The sequence below is a fragment of the Cannabis sativa genome, chromosome X (genome assembly GCF_029168945.1).
Source record: "Cannabis sativa cultivar Pink pepper isolate KNU-18-1 chromosome X, ASM2916894v1, whole genome shotgun sequence".
NCBI lineage: Eukaryota > Viridiplantae > Streptophyta > Magnoliopsida > Rosales > Cannabaceae > Cannabis > Cannabis sativa.
The window spans coordinates 36,658,652-36,675,132 of record NC_083610.1 but is presented as its reverse complement, the minus strand read 5'-3'; the positions used below and the strand labels follow the sequence as shown (position 1 = coordinate 36,675,132).

The window sequence follows — 16,481 nt, the reverse complement described above, 5'->3', positions numbered from 1 at the left end:
TGAAGTCAGGACATTAGTTTTATGCAAATTAAATTGGATTTTCAGTTAAATTTTAGTTTCGTAGTAGTTTTTTTACACTTTTTTTATGAATTCGAAGCAACTCCTGTTTTGATTGATTCTGGTTGTCTTCTCAGGTGAAGTCGTCGGAATTAATGGTGGTTCTCTTTCTGATTGAATTTTTTGTTTCTGTTGCGTTGGGTTGCTGCGTAGTTGCACGATGGTTGCACGATAGTTGCCCAGGAAGCATGGATCTTGGGTTGAAGGTGTGTGTAAGTGGTATTTGTGTAATTTTTTTATTTGCTGTACATTTGTTTATTTGGCCAGCTGGAAGTATTTTTTTAATATTGTTACTTTTTTTGGTTAAAACTGAAAAAAAAAAAAAAAAAAAAAAAAAAAAAAACCCCAAAAAATTAAGCATAAAAATTGAATTTTTCCTAATACTACCCATTCATAGGTAACCCATTAAATATAAGCTATACTCCTCACTCAACAAAAGTTTTTCCATCAACATGGCCTACACCTCCAAAGGATTTAATTCAAGGGATAATTATATAAAATACTCATTTTTGTAAAAAAAAAAATTATATTTTTAAGTTCAAAGTTTTTTTTTACATGGTATTTTATAAAAATACAAGAAAACAACAAAAGGACTATATGAAAGTAACAAGAAAACAACAACAAAACAACATCAAAAATAATATACAAATAACAAAAAATCAACAACAAAATAACCGTAGTACAACATAAAAATATATAAAAAAAATCATATTTTATGTAAATAAAATCTAAATAACCGTAAAAATGTTAAAAATTCTCTATATTTTTGTAATATTTTTTTTGTTGTTTTTGTGATTTTTTAAAATTATTCCTTAATTCAAACTCTGATGAGCATCACCGACCAGTAGGGTCGACCCTGCATGTCCAAAGACACGACTGACCCTCATGACATACACCTTTGTGACGAGACATGCGCCCATGACAAGACATGCCTCTGTGACAAGACACGCCTCCATTACGAGATAAGATCAACCGTATGTGACAAGCCACATGGGCCAACCCTCCACAGCCAGCCACAAGGCCAACCCTTCATGACGAGAAATAGGGCCGACTCTCGGTGACTGGCAACAAGGCTAACCCTAGTGCTTAACCACCTACACTAGGCGTGGTAGCTAGACTCACAAGTCACCAAGGCTACTTACGGGATATTCTAGAGTATTATTTTATGTTTAAACTAACTTAAATCTAGTTTAGAGAAGTGGGACGGGTATTGGATTAGGAAACCCCAAGTCATGCTATTATGTAAACCTATAAATAGGTCATTTGCTCAGGTGTAAAGACTACCATTCTTTTGAACAAAATTATTTATTTTTTCTTAATACTATTTACTAAATGGTAACCCCAAGCTATAGGTAGGTATAACATATTCTTGAAAATTAAACTCCTCGTAAAATCCGTTATAAATAACTAAACTTTTCACAAGTGTGGAGCCACAAGGGCTATAAGTATTTTCCAAAGATACACTAATAAAATGAAACAAAATAAAAAACTTTGGAAAATTTTGAAAAATACCTAACTAGCCATATAGAACTCGAGCCTTTTGGTGTTAACAGGATCTAGCTACATATATTACACACCAAAATTGTGATGAAGGCAGCTTTGGCGCCATTTTTAGCTCCTTAAGGTGATTAAGTTTAGAAACCAAAGAAGCCAAGCTCACTGGCTCTCTCCTTCTCAAAAGTCTCGAAGTATTGGTAAATAATAGTCACGGCAAGCAGAATTCCGGTTCCAGAACCAATTGCCCCCATGAAATCTGCCAACACTGTCAATGCGCCAATGCACATGCCACCAAATGCTGCAGCAGTAGGTATGTAGCGGTTCAACTCCTTCTGCAAGTTTGATTCACGGTGTCCGGGCATCACCATTTGTTGTTCCTGCAATTAAGCCAAAGATGATATGTAAAACACACTTTCTACTGCATTTCAGAAATTGTGTACCCCATTTTATTTTTTAAAAAAAAAAATACATGTTAATTGACTTGAGTTTATTATACCTTAAGTTGCTTGGCAACATCTCTGGCAGAAGATCCAGACACTTCAATCCATGTTTTGGAGAAAAGGGCACAGGCAGATAGCATAAAAACCAGATAGAACAATGCATGAAAAGGATTTGCAGCCATATCTGCTAAGCTGCACAAATGAATAAAAATCTTCAGTGTGTATTTGAAATCAATTAAATTTCAAGATTGTTGAAACAAGAGAAAAATTCTTTTGTTACCTTGAAGGTGCGGTGATATAATAAGCTATACCGCCAACGGGGACATACTGACCACCTGAATACTCAGACTCCTTCCATATGCCCAAAAGATTTACCAGAAAGTTTCCACTGTACCTCCTATAGAGTAACTGTATAATAAAAGAAAATAAAAGGTTAAGATTGGTAAAGCAAAAAAATAAAACTATCTAATCTGTCCATTTAAATATCAAAATCAATCACCTGAGAGATAAAATAAAGGTTGGAAACAAGTGCAGATTGCAGAATGATTGGCATGTTTGAGGTGTAGAACAATTTGATAGGATAAGATCCTTGTTGTCCACGGGCATTCTTTGACCTCACAGGGAGGACAACACGGAACCCTTGGAAGTAGATAACAATCAGGAAGATCAGGACAGTAGCGAGGAGATTCGTAACATTGGGGAGATTTTGCCGGTAAAAAGCTTCGCGCAGAGCACGAACTTTGTCTGTTCTGGTTATCAGTAGATGGAACAGAGCAATAACAGCACCTTCAAACTCAGCTCCACGGCCGCTGTTAATGGTGGTCGGGCTGAATGCCTTCCATATTATATTTTCGCTGAAAAATCATAGCAGGTCAAAAGAATGAGATATGGTTGCTAGTAACATACTGCTAATACCATCGATCTATCCAAAGGGAGATAAGCTTAGAAGAATAAAACTCACCAAATATTGGTTGCAATGAAAAGAGAAATTCCAGAACCTAATCCGTATCCCTTCTGAAGCAGTTCATCCAAGCATATAACAATGATCCCAGCAAAGAAGAGCTGAAGGATAATAAGGATAGCATTTCCAACTCCGAGTTGGTCAACACTTCCATACATGCCAGAGCAAACATAGGCAACAGCCTCACCAATAGCTATAAGGATTCCCAATAGCTTTTGTGCTCCGTTTCTGCGAAGAATAATTAAAACCATTCTTATAATCTAACAAGCAACAAAGGGATTTTCCAATATTCATATATTGAATATATTTAAGAAATTGACAAATTTATGCAATTGATAACGGCTACATACAAGAGAGCCCGATCCTCCCGGACATTGTTGTCAACTTCAATGATCTTTGAACCAGCGAGAAGTTGCATCACAAGCCCTGATGTCACAATCGGTGTGATTCCGAGCTCCATAACAGTCCCCCTGTTGGAAGCAAGAATGACTCTCATCCAATAGAAGGGATCCGATCCTGTTGTAGAGTGAATGCCATAAAGAGGCAATTGACTGCACACCAGAAAGACGAAAAGCGCTACAACGGTGTATAGCACCTTCTCTCTGAATGGAATCTTTCGGTCAGCGCTCTGCACTTCAGGCAGAAAAGCGAGGAAAGGCCTCACCAGATGGAGGACACGAAAACCACCTCCCATCTTATCTTGTTTCTGCCAAAACTAAGCTAAACCAATCTGCATAATACAACCAAAATTTGAATACAAAATCAATCACATCCAAGATCCATGGTCCAGAACATGAGGAATTTTTGTACAGAAAAGGATAACCCAGTTTTTATTATTGATTTTTATCATACGTACAAAATCATACAGTGTGAACAAACCAGTGTGATAGCAGTCAATTCAAATCATACGTACGACAATGAATCTAGCCCAAATGTAAAAACTTTCCCAATGAAAAAACAAGTTTGAAAAATCCAGCTATCTATCCCAGCATTCAATTTGAAATCATAACATATTTCACGAAACCCAATCGATACAAAAGCTTGCAATTACATATAACGTTAAAAAGGTCTGGAAAATTTTGAAAATCTAATAGATCTGGAAAAATTAACACAAACAAGATAGAAGAAAAAGACAAATAATGAATGAGATACTAGGAGGGATAAATTGGGCTTACAAGGTTGAAGACGTGATATGAGAAGAGATCAAACCCTAGCTTGATTAGCCTAAAGATCTCGGATCTGAGCTGAGCTCCCAAAGGGGAAGAGAAATTGGGGAAAAGAATAGGAGAGACGAGGAGAGCTCTTCGTTTGGCCTTTAGTACTAAAATAAGTTCACGTATATTTTTTTTAAAAAAAAAAAAAGAATAATTAACATTTTTGAAAGGTTCCATTAAAAGAATAAAATTGAAGGGTAACGTGACATATCTATACCTATCTATATCTTTATATATTAAAAGTGTCTATTTAACGGCAATTGTTGGTTTAACGGAATTTGTTGGTTTAACGTTTTTTTCCTTTAAAACCTGGTTTAATTTTTTTTTTTTTTTGACAAAAGTTAACGTCACGTTACTTGGACGTTAGCTTAGAAAAAAAAAATAACAAACAAACTAACCTTCCTTGTTTATTGAGAAAAAACAACTAACCCTCCTCCTTTTTTGCTCAGAAACAAAGTGTTTTTTATTCCCTTTCTTCTTCAAATTTTGTTTCGCATATCTTCATTCTCAATTCCAAATTCTCTCCGCCTCCATTCGCATCATAAAAGCCTAAGCTTTGACTCTCAAACCTCGTACAGATAACGATGAATGCCCCGATAATCGGTAAGCTTTTCTCCTTTCCTAATTTATTTGAATTTTTTGCAAATTTCTGATGATTGGTTTGTCATTTTATAGTCTAAGTTTTATAATTGCCTGAACTTTTTCGTGCTTTCTCTTTTTTCTATTTTTTTTTGGTAAAGATCCTTTGCGAGGGGATTTCCCTGAAGTTATAGAAGAGTATTTAGAACATGGGGTCATGAAGTGCATTGCTTTTAATCGTCGCGACACTCTTCTTGCTGGTAATATTCGCACTTTTAGCTATTTCCCTTATGTTTTTTCTGTACTTACTGTTACAGAGTTTACTATATATGCGTGTTTTCGCGAGTTGGTGGAAATTGGCATGCCTTTGATAATGTGGCTATCTGGGTAGCCTTGAAATTAGTTACTGTAGTGGAGCTTACTGTCGCTTATTTGTCATCATGTAGAATTTCGTCTGTGTAAGTTTTTAATTCTCTGCCAAAAGAAAAGTTTTTCATTCTGATTAATGAAAAGTGGCTTTGTTTGTCTCAACTTGTCAATTTTAGGCATATATTTGGGATTAGTTGTGTTAAGAAAAATGAATTAATTCTAATTAATGTTTTGCTCTCTATTTTGATTAATGTACGCATATATGAAGTCGAAAAGAAAAGAAAAATCTAGAAACGATTTTTAAATCAGATGGAAATAAATGGCTTATTTGAAAGAGGAAGAAGAAGTTAAAGAGGATGAACACGGAGAAGAAGGATAAGAACTTAAAGAGGTATAAATCTTTGCTCACTCCATTAAAAAAAAACATTTACTCACTCTATCAGGTATGTCATTCTTTTACAATGCATGTTGTGACATTGGTAGATCATTTGAATTTGGGGAGTTTTGTTTTTGATTTTTTAGTTGTGGAAACAATTGGGCTATTTCCTCATAGTTCTCCTCTCAAATTTCTCTGTCTTCGTAAATGTCTCAAATATCAATGAGGTTATAATTTTTTTCAATCTAGAATTTTTACATATATATTTTGATTGATTTATTGGTTTGATTCTGATTCCTATTGAACTGCATTTCAAAAATTTGCTGGGTGATTGAGAATTTGAGGTTTTAATTTTGGGTGGAGGATATCCTAGGAGGTCAACGAATATTTGGAATTCAATGGATCTTTGTTCATTGAATCTTTGCTGATTGTGGTATATTTTGATTAATTGCATTGTTGCTATATTTATATTTGCTTATATATATTTTGGGTTCATATTGTTACAGATTTCACTATCCAATAGAGTTAAACATAAGTGGGTTTTTTTGCTTTTTTGTTTTTATCTCAATTATTTTTAAATTTCTTTAAAATTCGAAATTGGGGTTTTTTTATCCTTTGAAAATTAAATTTGATTGGAGAATGTCATTATGAAATTCTTATTCTTAACTCTTGTCTGCAATCTTTTCATGCTTCAGCTTCCATGCTCATTCTTCTAGCAATAGTTGTGGTCCTAAATTATCTAACAGTACTAGCAATTATAGTTTCAAGAATAGGTTTTATTCAGAAGAAATAAAGAAAAAATTGGATGGTAATAGTAGTGACTAAGATTATCTTTGAGCAACTTGTGAATGATGATAAAGTTAATCCAGTGATCAAATTTATGAATAAAGCTCAAAGAGAAGAAGCAAATGTGCTTTTGGCAATTTTAACTAAGAACATGTATAATTTTCTCTATTTGATGAAATTATGGTGTAAGTAGATTTTAGAATGATAATATAAAAACTTTGAAGAGTACATATTTTTTGCAAGTTGTGATACTTTGCTTATAAAATATTATTTGGGGTGGTGGTAAAGCAATTTTTGATGTGTAAACAATTCTCATTCATGGTTTTAGTTTCTTGTAATTTTATCTACATGGGTCTTTACTATTAGTAGGCGAGGAGCTCTTAAAAACGAAATTAACTTCTAGGTTTATAATTGAAGCTTCCAAATGTATGAGCAAGATTATTGAGACACTTAATACTTTACTATGAGTGTTTATTTTTATTAAGTTAATGCTGGTTGAATAAATTTATTCCAAAATCTAATCCTTTGCAGGTAAAGTTGGAAAATAATATAGCAGAATTAGGCTATATTAAGATAAATGACCATAGTCTCTACAAAAACAAAAAGATAAATGACCATAGTGACTTGGTGTATGAGCTGGTTGATTGTCACCCCTCCAAACAATATAATCTTTATATGAATCAAAAATTAATATCCAATAAAGGATTTTTTTTTTCTCTTTAAGGGATGTTGAACTTATATTTTCTTTAAGTTTTATGGTTAAGAAGTTTTATGGTTTGTGTGCTTCTCATGTTTATGTTGTTATTCCCTATTTATCTCTTTTCTACTGCAATATAAAGTAGCTTGTGCTCTAGCTGATCCAACTTTCATTCCTCCAGCTGTTGTTCCTGGCCCATGTGAACCTTGGAAGTTCCCTACTAGAGGAGACCTGAAGCTTAACGTTGATGCAGCTATTAATATTGCTGGTAGAATTTCAGGTGTCGGAGCTATTGTTTGGAGTGAATTTGGCCACATGGTTGTTGCTTTGTCCAAACCTCTCACAGGGTGTTATAAGGCTCATGAGATGGAAGTCTTGGCTCTTTTTCACAGCCTCCTTTGGGCTTCACAGTTGCAGTTGCCTATTAATGAAATAGAAATAAATGCGCTTAAAGTTTCCATGGCAATCAATCAACCCTCGCCTATGTTATCTACTTTTGCATCAATCAACCCTCGCCTATGTTATCTACTTTTGCAGATATTATTGGAAGTTGTAGGTCTTTTTTCATTTTTTTTCTGGATTTGTTGTCTTTCATGTTTGTAGAGATGCCAATAAAACTGCTCATGACTTAGCAAAACATACTTTTGAGTTGGATAAATCTCTGTTTGGTTAAAGGATGTCCCCTCCCCTATATCATTTGTTGTTGTAAATGAATAAGTTTGATTTATAATTACAGGTTTAATTATTCCAAAAAAAGAACATATTAAATGTCTTATTACCATAGAAGAATAAGAATGATCTATTATACTCTTGACCACTTTTACTCTTTTATTTCCCTTTTATACATTATATTAAACACTTAATTACTTTCTAAAATGATATTATTTATTTAATTAAAATATATATAATAGTTTATTATAATAATTAAAATTTATTATATACTTCAAATAAAAAAAAAAGTATAATATACTAAATAAAAGAAATTAATAAAAACTAAATGTACGTGCATTTGCACGTAACTTCAGTATAGTATATATATATATATTATAGGAATTTTTTAAGTTTTAACCAAAAAAAAAATAACAATATTACAAAAATACTTTCAGCTGGCCAAATAAACAAATATACATCCCAACTAAAAAATTACACAATTACCACTAACACATACCTTTAACCCATGATCTATGCTTCCTGAGCAACTATCACACAATCATCGCGCAACTATCGTGTAACTACGCAGCAACCCAACGCAACCGAAACGAAAATTCAATCAGAAAGAGAACCATCATTAATTCTGGCGACTTCAACTGAGAAGACGACCAGAATCAATCAAAAGAGAGACTGTTTCAAATTCATAAAAAAAGTGTAGAAAAACTATTATGAAACTAAAATTCAACTGGAAATCCAGTTTAATTTGCATAAAACTAATGTCCTGACTTCAATTTTTAAATCCATAAAAGGCAGATCTTAAAAAGTTGAATTGGAGTTCCCAAACAATCCAACTCAAGTATAATCCCAAAAAAATACATCAATACTATAGTAAAATGTTTTATCCTGGTATATTTTGTTGTTTTCTAAATTTCTAATGGTGAATTTGTTCATATTAAATTATAAAAAGACATGTAGATAGAGTTATGTACATGAAAATACTGTTCTGATTTTTAATGTTTCACAACAGTTGCATTACAGTTACATAAACATTTTGCTAACAGTTATTTCGTCTGATTCAAACCTTTATTTGATGCAACCTTCGGCCAACCACCCAACAACTACCCAGAAACTTTCGTCTTAAACCCTAAACCCTAAACCTTCGTCTGATGCAACCTTTGGCCAACCACCTAGCAACCACCATGCAATCATCGTCTGATTGAAACTTTCGTCTGATGCAACCACCGCGCAACCACGCAGCAACCACTCTGCAACTATCGTCTAATTGTGTAAGTGATGATAGTGTAAGTGGTATTTTGGTAATTAAAATTACATAAAAGGTATAAATGTTGACTTTACCTTATAGAGGTATTTTTGTAAATAAAATGTCAATTTATATTTTCTATGTAATTATTCCTATATTATATATAAGATAATTAGAAAACAAGTCATGGTGGCGGTTAAATTGGATGAAGAATTGGATGTTGACAAAGTGCAGTATGACATTTGAAGTAAATTACAATGAAAGACTTAATGTATCGCCTAGAAGTTATTGGAAATGATAAGCATGCAAGGTTCTTTTTGTCTACACTTGCGAAGAAGCCAGATGAATTTACTCCTTTGTAACTTTGTTAAAGAAGAATGTTTGTGTCGATCCTAGTCCCACACTAAGTTTTGTTAAGGACACTCGTAGCGATGTTGGGAGTTTTGTTCCAGAAACAAATTCAGAGGTGTTGGTTGCCGATGTATTACCTGGATTAGACACTATGATGTCGAGTGCTGATATTGTAGCACAAATGCCCTTCATTGATGGTTTTTTTTATGATCCAGACCCTGAATGTTATGTTGAGGGCAATGATGACGTAAGAGATGACCAAGGTACAGAGGTTTCTGTTGTTGTAGCTTTGAACTTGACTATACTATCGTACTAAATACCACTCAGGCCACCGACACGAAAGTGAATGCCCCGTAGAGAAAATCCTCAAACACCTGGTACTAGTAGTAGTCGTCCAGGCAAAACTAGTAATGCTAGAGAAACCACTGACAGTACAAGTCCTAATAATGTTAGAAGACCAATGATGCTGGTGGTCCTAGTGATGCTAGAGGACTAATGAGACTGGATTTAGCGATCCATTTTCTTATTCGACAAGTTACAGTAAAGTCAAGGAGAAAATGTTTACAAGAGAAGACATCGAGGATCATAGTCATTATATATCTATGGGTGGCACACCAGGTGGGGAGTTACATGTAGGAAAGTTTTTTAGAGACAAAGAGCATTTAAAGATGGTTGTTGGCTTGTATGCAATGAAGAAAGGGTTTGGCTACTTCGTTAGAAAGTTCGGTACTGATGTTTGGTACGTCACATGTAAAGATACAGATTGTGGGTGGAGATTAAGAGCGAAGAAGAACGTATTTTGTAACATATTTGAGGTGAGTACATTTCATAATGTACATACATGTTCCCTTGATCTTCGAGGAAAAGATAACTGTCAAGCATCACCTTTGATAGTTTCCCATCTAATTAAGGATAAGTTCGCAACTGACGGCTCGGATCATTTGGCCTCTGATATAAGGAAAAATATGCACAAGGATTACGGGATCCAAATGAGTTATGAAAAGGCATGGAGGTGCATAGAGAAGGCACTATACCTAGCTCCGGGTACACCTGAAGATTCATACTCAAAATTGTTGGGTTTTGTGCCCTAAATAAAACCCATTTCAATATAATTAGATTTACTAGTTAATAAAGATAAAAAAAAATTATGTTGCATGGTTCACATAATTTATTTCATGATTATAAATTCTATTAAGTCCAGAACATATGTATTTGTTCATGATTATAGTGTTGTCAACACATTGGAATATAATCATGATTATATGTTCAAAAAGTTTAATTCCCTGATTTGTCAGTTCACTGGATTTAGACTTGCATGGTAATTAGCGATAGGTATACTTACACCTTGGATAAGTGTTATGTTCTTTCCTGGGCATTGGCAAAGTGTACCAGTATCGGATGTATGGAGTATACATTGGAAGGGACCGATATTGAACTTTGATTAGATATGATAAATTTACCGTAATATCTATTCAATACAATATCACCTAGTTGATCCTAGATCAAATGATCTTAGTCCTCACATGATTAGGTTCAATCTCAAGAGTGTTATTCATGTTCTTTGATTTGTTAGTTAAGTCTATTTTTTGGTCAGGGTGATACGTACATTTTAGAAACACGATAGTACAATTGAGTGGGAGCGCTAAACATAGATATGGAATCTATAGCTTCTATAGGTATTTATAAGTGAAACGAAGATTTCCTTCGAGCTTGACTGAATAAAGATAAATGATTGAGATCTCATTTTAGTGATTATATATTTCACTAAAATATTATTTATAGGTGGTCAAGTGTTTTAAGGATAAAATATATTGAAAGGGTGTAACGGTAATTTTATCCCTATGCAGTGTAGATCATCTATAGAGGATCATTGATTATTGGAATTATAACAATTGATAATTAATAGCGTATCTATATCGTGGAACATATAGAGCATTCTATATAACTGAGAGTGCAATTTCAAGTTCTATGAGTGGATGAAATAAGGAATTAATAAGTTAGTGGATTTACTTGGTAAATTTTAGATCAGCTTATTGGAAGCTCGGTTATATAGGTCCATGGTCCCCATACTAGTTGAGACCATACTGCTTGTAAGACTCAGATAATTGATTTTGATTAATCAATTATAATTCTAAAATTAAACTATGTCTAGTTTATGAATTTTCACTAAGCAAGGGCAAAATTGTGAAGAAAAGAAATTCTAGGTTTTATTTGTTAATTAAGAGACTTTGATTAGTCTAATTAATAAATATATTAAATGAATATTATTTAATAATTAATTTTTAGTTGTTAAATAATTGGAATTGGCATTTAAGTGGTTAAATTGGAAAATTGGAGTTTTTGAGAAAATAAGATGGGAAAATGACAAAATGGCAAAATTGCAAAGTGGGCCATTATCCAACCCATGGGCCGGCCACTATGCATGGATTTTACCATTTATTTTTATTATTATTTTAATGCTAATTAAATCTAATCTAAACCTAGGTGGTTACCTATAAATAGATAGTGATGGCTCACACTTAAAGATTGATGAAATTTAACTTTCAGAAATTTTCCTGAGCCTTCTTTCTCTTTAGGCCAAAACCACCTTCTCTTCCTATTCTCTTCATATTTTCATACCTTGAGTGATAGAGTGAGTGTCCACACACATCAAGTGGTATCTCAATCATAGTGTGTAAGACTGTGAAGAATCCAATCAACAAGAAGGAGAATCGGGCTCAAGAAGGAGAGAAAGAGATCCAGGTTCAGATCTTGATAATGTTATGCTATAGAAAGGAATCAAGGGCTAGAGATCTAAACGGAAGGAGTCATTATATTCCGCTGCACCCAATGTAAGGTTTTTTTAAACCCTTATGTGTTTATTTCATTGTTTTAGAAATTCATATTAGGATGTTAAACAACATACATGGTAGTAAATCTAGATCCTGGTAAAATATTCCAACATAAATTACGTAGTTACTTGCACATGCTAAAGTTGAGAAATCCAGGTACCATCACGGATTTTGTGGTAGAGGATGGTCGTTTAAAGTATTGTTTCTTCTCTCTGGGTCCTTTATATTTGGGGTTTTAGGTTTTGCCAACCTGTTGTATGCATTGATGGGTCTTTCTTGAAGACTAGGTATGGTGGGCAAATATTGTGTGTAGTGGCACTCGATGCAGGGAGCCATATCTTTTCGATAGCTTTCGTTGTAGTTGACAGTGAAAACCACAATTCTTGGACCTATTTTATGAGAAAATTGAAAGAAACGATTGGTGATGTTGAGAACTTAGCCTTTGTGTCGGATAGGCATCAAAGCATTGTTCATGCTTTGGAGATCATGTTCCCTAATGCACACCACGGTACATGCTACCACCACATTATTATGAATGTCAACCACAAGTTCAAGACTGACATCTTCAAAATCAGAGTTTCACAGAGAATTTGAGAACATTCTAGCAATGAATGTTGCGGTTACACAATATCTTGAGGAAATTAGATTTGAAAATTGGGTTCGGTGGTACTTTCCACAAATATTTTTTATTTTATTTGAAAATTGGGTTCGGTGGTACGTTACAATGTAATGACGAGTAACTAGGTTGAGAGCTTCAACAACATAACTAAGGACGCAAAAGGCTTCCTGATCACTACTATTGTAGCATTCTTGAGGTCCAAAGTCCAACAGTGGCTTCTACACGAAAAGAAAAAGTTGACAAGTGGACGAAGACCTTAGCACTAGAAATAGAGGAGGACTTGGCATTGTAATTTGAAAAATCTCGTATTTGAACGTTGACACATGTGGACCTTACACGTTGTAGGTTCACCCTGGAGGAACAGTTGAGACCGGTGGCGTAGTGGACTTGCAGGAACAAGCTTGCACTTGCGGCTTGTTCCAGTGCATGAAGTTTCCTTGTCCTCATGCATGTGCTGCAACTCAGCAATGAAGTATTAGCATACACGCACTATGCTCGCCATATTACACAATAAAATATTGGAGGAGCACATATGAAGGTACAATTATGTCAGGTGGTGAAGAGGATGATTGGAAATTGCCTGATGACATAAAGAACATGAGAATTGGAAAGCCTGTTGAGAAGCAACCAGTAGGGCGACCCAAGAAGCAAAAGGTTTGAAGAATTAAGTAAAACCGAACTACTTGTAATGGTGAAAGAATTATCATACCACGAAATTATGGCAAGTGCGGTGCGGTGCCAAAGGGCACAACAGAAGCACTTGCACCTACCGAGGTTAAAAATGAATTTTTAATTTAGTCTTACTGTGCTGTGTTGTATTTGTTGGGTTTTATGCCCTAAATAAAACCATTTACAATCTGATTAGTTATCAATATAAGAAATTTGAAGTGATTTATGTTTGCATGAATTTTACATGCTAATGGTTTAATATGTTTATTACATTTACACACAAAATCAGCTAATTCCAGATCATATGTTTATTCACAATTACAGTATCGTCAACACAGTGGAATGTGATTGTGATAATATGAATTAAAAGACTAAGTCCCTGTTTCATCAGTGTTTTGGATTTACACTAATATGATAATCAGCAATGATGTGTACTTACACTTGGAGTAAGTGTTATGTTCTTTCCAGGACGTTGGTAAAGTATACTAGTTTCGAATGTATGGAGTATACATTGGACTCGACCGATATTGCAACTTAGTTAAGATATTATAAACTTACCGTCATATCTTTCTAAGTCAATATCAGTAGTTGATCTTAAGATTAAAAGAATCTAAATCCTGATATGCTTAGGCTCAACTCAGGAGTGTTATTCATGTTCTTTGATTTATTAGTTAAGCCTACTTTTGGGTCAAGGTGATACGTATATTTTGGGAACATGATAGTATGATTGAGTGGGAGTGGTGAACATAAATATGGAATCTATAGCTTCTACTGGTGTATAGAAGTCAAGTGATGATTCCCTTCGAGCTTAGCTAAATAGAAGTAAATGGATGAGCTCTTGTTTAAGTGACTAATTCTTAGATCACTAAACATCATTTACAGGTAGCTAAGTGTTTTAAGGGGCAAAATACGTTGAGAGGTGAGAACGGTAAAATTATCCCATCTCGATGTAAATCATCTATATAGAGGATCTTTGATCACAATAAGATTGTAACAATGGTTAAATGAGATAGCATATCTATATCGTGAAACATATAATATGCTCTATATAAGTCTGAAAGTGCAATTCTAAGTTCTAAGAGTGGATTCAACGAGGAATTAATAAGTAGGGATTTACTTAGTAAATTCGGTTCACTTATTGGAAGCTCAGCATATAGATCCATGGTCCCCATTCTAGTTGAGACTATACTGCTTGTAAGACTTAATAATTGATTTGTGATTAATCAATTATAATTCTAAAGTTAGACTATGTCTAATTTGTGAATTTTCACTAAGCAGGGGCGAAATTATAAAGACAAGAGATTCTAGGTTTATTTATTAATTAATAGACTTTACATGTCTAATTAATAATTAAATTAAATGACAATATTATTTAATAATCTATTTTAGTTATTAAATAATTAGTTTTGATATTTAAATGGTTAGAATTGGAAAATTGACATTTTTGAGAAAATAGAAATAAAAATTGTGAAAACTGCAAAATCCAAGTAAGGCCCATTAACACCTATGGCCGGCCACTTGGATAGCTCTTTCCAATTAATATTTTCATTATTTTAATGCCAAATAATTACTAACTTAAACCTAGTAGTTGCCTATAAATAGAAAGTGATGGCTCAGTAAAATAACAAGTTTTCATAACCTTTTCTCAGAAAATCAACTTTTTCAGAAACTGAGCCTTCCCTCTCTCTCTATAGCCAAACCAACCCTCTCTCTTTTCCTCTTCATAATTTTGAAACCCTCGGTGATAGAGTAGTGCCCACACACAGCAAGTGGTACCTCAATCATAGATTGGAAGACTGTGAAGGATCACACACAAAGAGAAAGACATTCGGGCTCAGATCTTGATAATACTCTGCGGCAGAAAGGATACAAGGGTTAGAGATCTGAGTGGAAGGAGACATTATTCCGCTGCAACCAATGTAATGTTTTCTTAACTTTATATGTGTTTATTTATCGTTTTAGAAAGTTCATATTTAGGGTGTTAAACAACATACTTGTGAGTAGATCTAAGATCCTGGTAAAATAAATTCCAACAACTGGCCTCAGAGCCATGGTAATTGATTTGCTTGCAAGAAATTTGGACTTTAAAACAATTTGTTTGTGTTTTGGATGGTTTCATGTTGTGTTGTGTGTTATATGATGATTGATTGATGTTTGTGAATTTTAGTGAAAAATAATTGAAATTCTGTTTCTGGAATTATTTTTGTTGGATAGTATGGAAAAAATTAAGCAATTTACTTTTTTACAGAACTCAATTTCGATTTAATTTGAATTAGTTATGATTTTTTGAAGTTTCGAAAAAAATATCGGGATGAAGCCTCACCCACGCGCGCGCGGAACCTAGTGATCCTCGGTCATACGCGTGTTAGGACAAGATTTTGTCCGAGCAACACGCCCAGGGGTGTCTGATACCCCCTCTCCGCGCGCGGACATGCTGCAGCTTCACCCCTGCGCGCGCGGGCAGTATGCACAACATACTGTCCGTACAACTCGCATTTTTTTTTTTTCGTTTTTCTTCGATTTTTCATGCTATTTCATGGATTGAACTTCCGATTTTTTGTGTAGTTTTGTATTTAGATATTTACTATTCCTATTTCAATTCTAAATATCATAATTAAATTAATTATTTTTTTTTTAAAATTAATTCATGATATTAGTGTAATTTGAATTTGAAAACAAGTAAATTTCTATCTTTTTGCTTGATTTTTTATCTTATTTTTAAATTTATGGTCAGATATTAATTTTTTTTTTAATTAAATATTTTTTTAAATTTGACCTTATTTAAATTTAAAATAAGATAACTATAATCATGATATTTTGAATAGAAATAAGATATTTTGCTAACTTTTAAATTTTGTTATTTTATTTATTTAAATTAAATCATAAAATCTAAAAAAAATATTTATTTATCTTTTTTTAATTTTTATTGAATATTTAATTTATAAAATAACATTAATTTTTAAAAGTAGTTAGCAAATTTTGAAATGATATTTAGGTTAGTTGAAACCTAATTTTTCAAAATTCTAGGTTTAATTTTAAATATTATTTTATTTTTTTAAAAAATTCGAAAATAAATATTTTTTTATTTATTATTTATTTAATTTTTTTGAAATTTAATTATTT

General features: G+C 33.3%; 1 protein-coding gene and 1 long non-coding RNA gene across 2 annotated transcripts; one reads left to right on the top strand and one right to left on the bottom strand.

Moving 5' to 3' along the window:
* Positions 1–1,423: 1,423 nt before the first annotated feature.
* LOC115711387 (uncharacterized) lies at positions 1,424–4,356 on the bottom strand. The gene is made up of 7 exons (XM_030639721.2): positions 4,131–4,356; positions 3,306–3,685; positions 2,956–3,183; positions 2,494–2,848; positions 2,275–2,402; positions 2,051–2,186; positions 1,424–1,931 (listed from the first exon to the last, which is right to left on the bottom strand). The coding sequence occupies exons 2-7, from the start codon at positions 3,647–3,649 to the stop codon at positions 1,692–1,694; spliced, it is 1,431 nt and encodes a 476-aa protein (XP_030495581.1). The 5' UTR covers positions 3,650–3,685; positions 4,131–4,356; the 3' UTR covers positions 1,424–1,691.
* Positions 4,357–4,544: 188 nt separating this feature from the next.
* Positions 4,545–8,101, top strand: LOC133032663 (uncharacterized). Its single transcript, XR_009685253.1, has 3 exons — positions 4,545–4,772; positions 4,910–5,508; positions 7,158–8,101. It is a non-coding gene; the product is annotated as an uncharacterized LOC133032663 (long non-coding RNA).
* The last annotated feature ends 8,380 nt before the right edge of the window (positions 8,102–16,481 follow it).

Excerpts from the sequence above, each read along its gene's own strand:
- LOC115711387 (XM_030639721.2), bottom strand. The coding sequence starts at position 3,649 with ATGGGAGGTGGTTTTCGTGTCCTCCATCTGGTGAGGCCTTTCCTCGCT. Across the intron at positions 2,403-2,493 it reads ACCTTTATTTTATCTCTCAG|TTACTCTATAGGAGGTACAG; the intron begins GTGATTGATTTT and ends TTTATTATACAG. Across the intron at positions 2,187-2,274 it reads TATATCACCGCACCTTCAAG|CTTAGCAGATATGGCTGCAA; the intron begins GTAACAAAAGAA and ends TCATTTGTGCAG.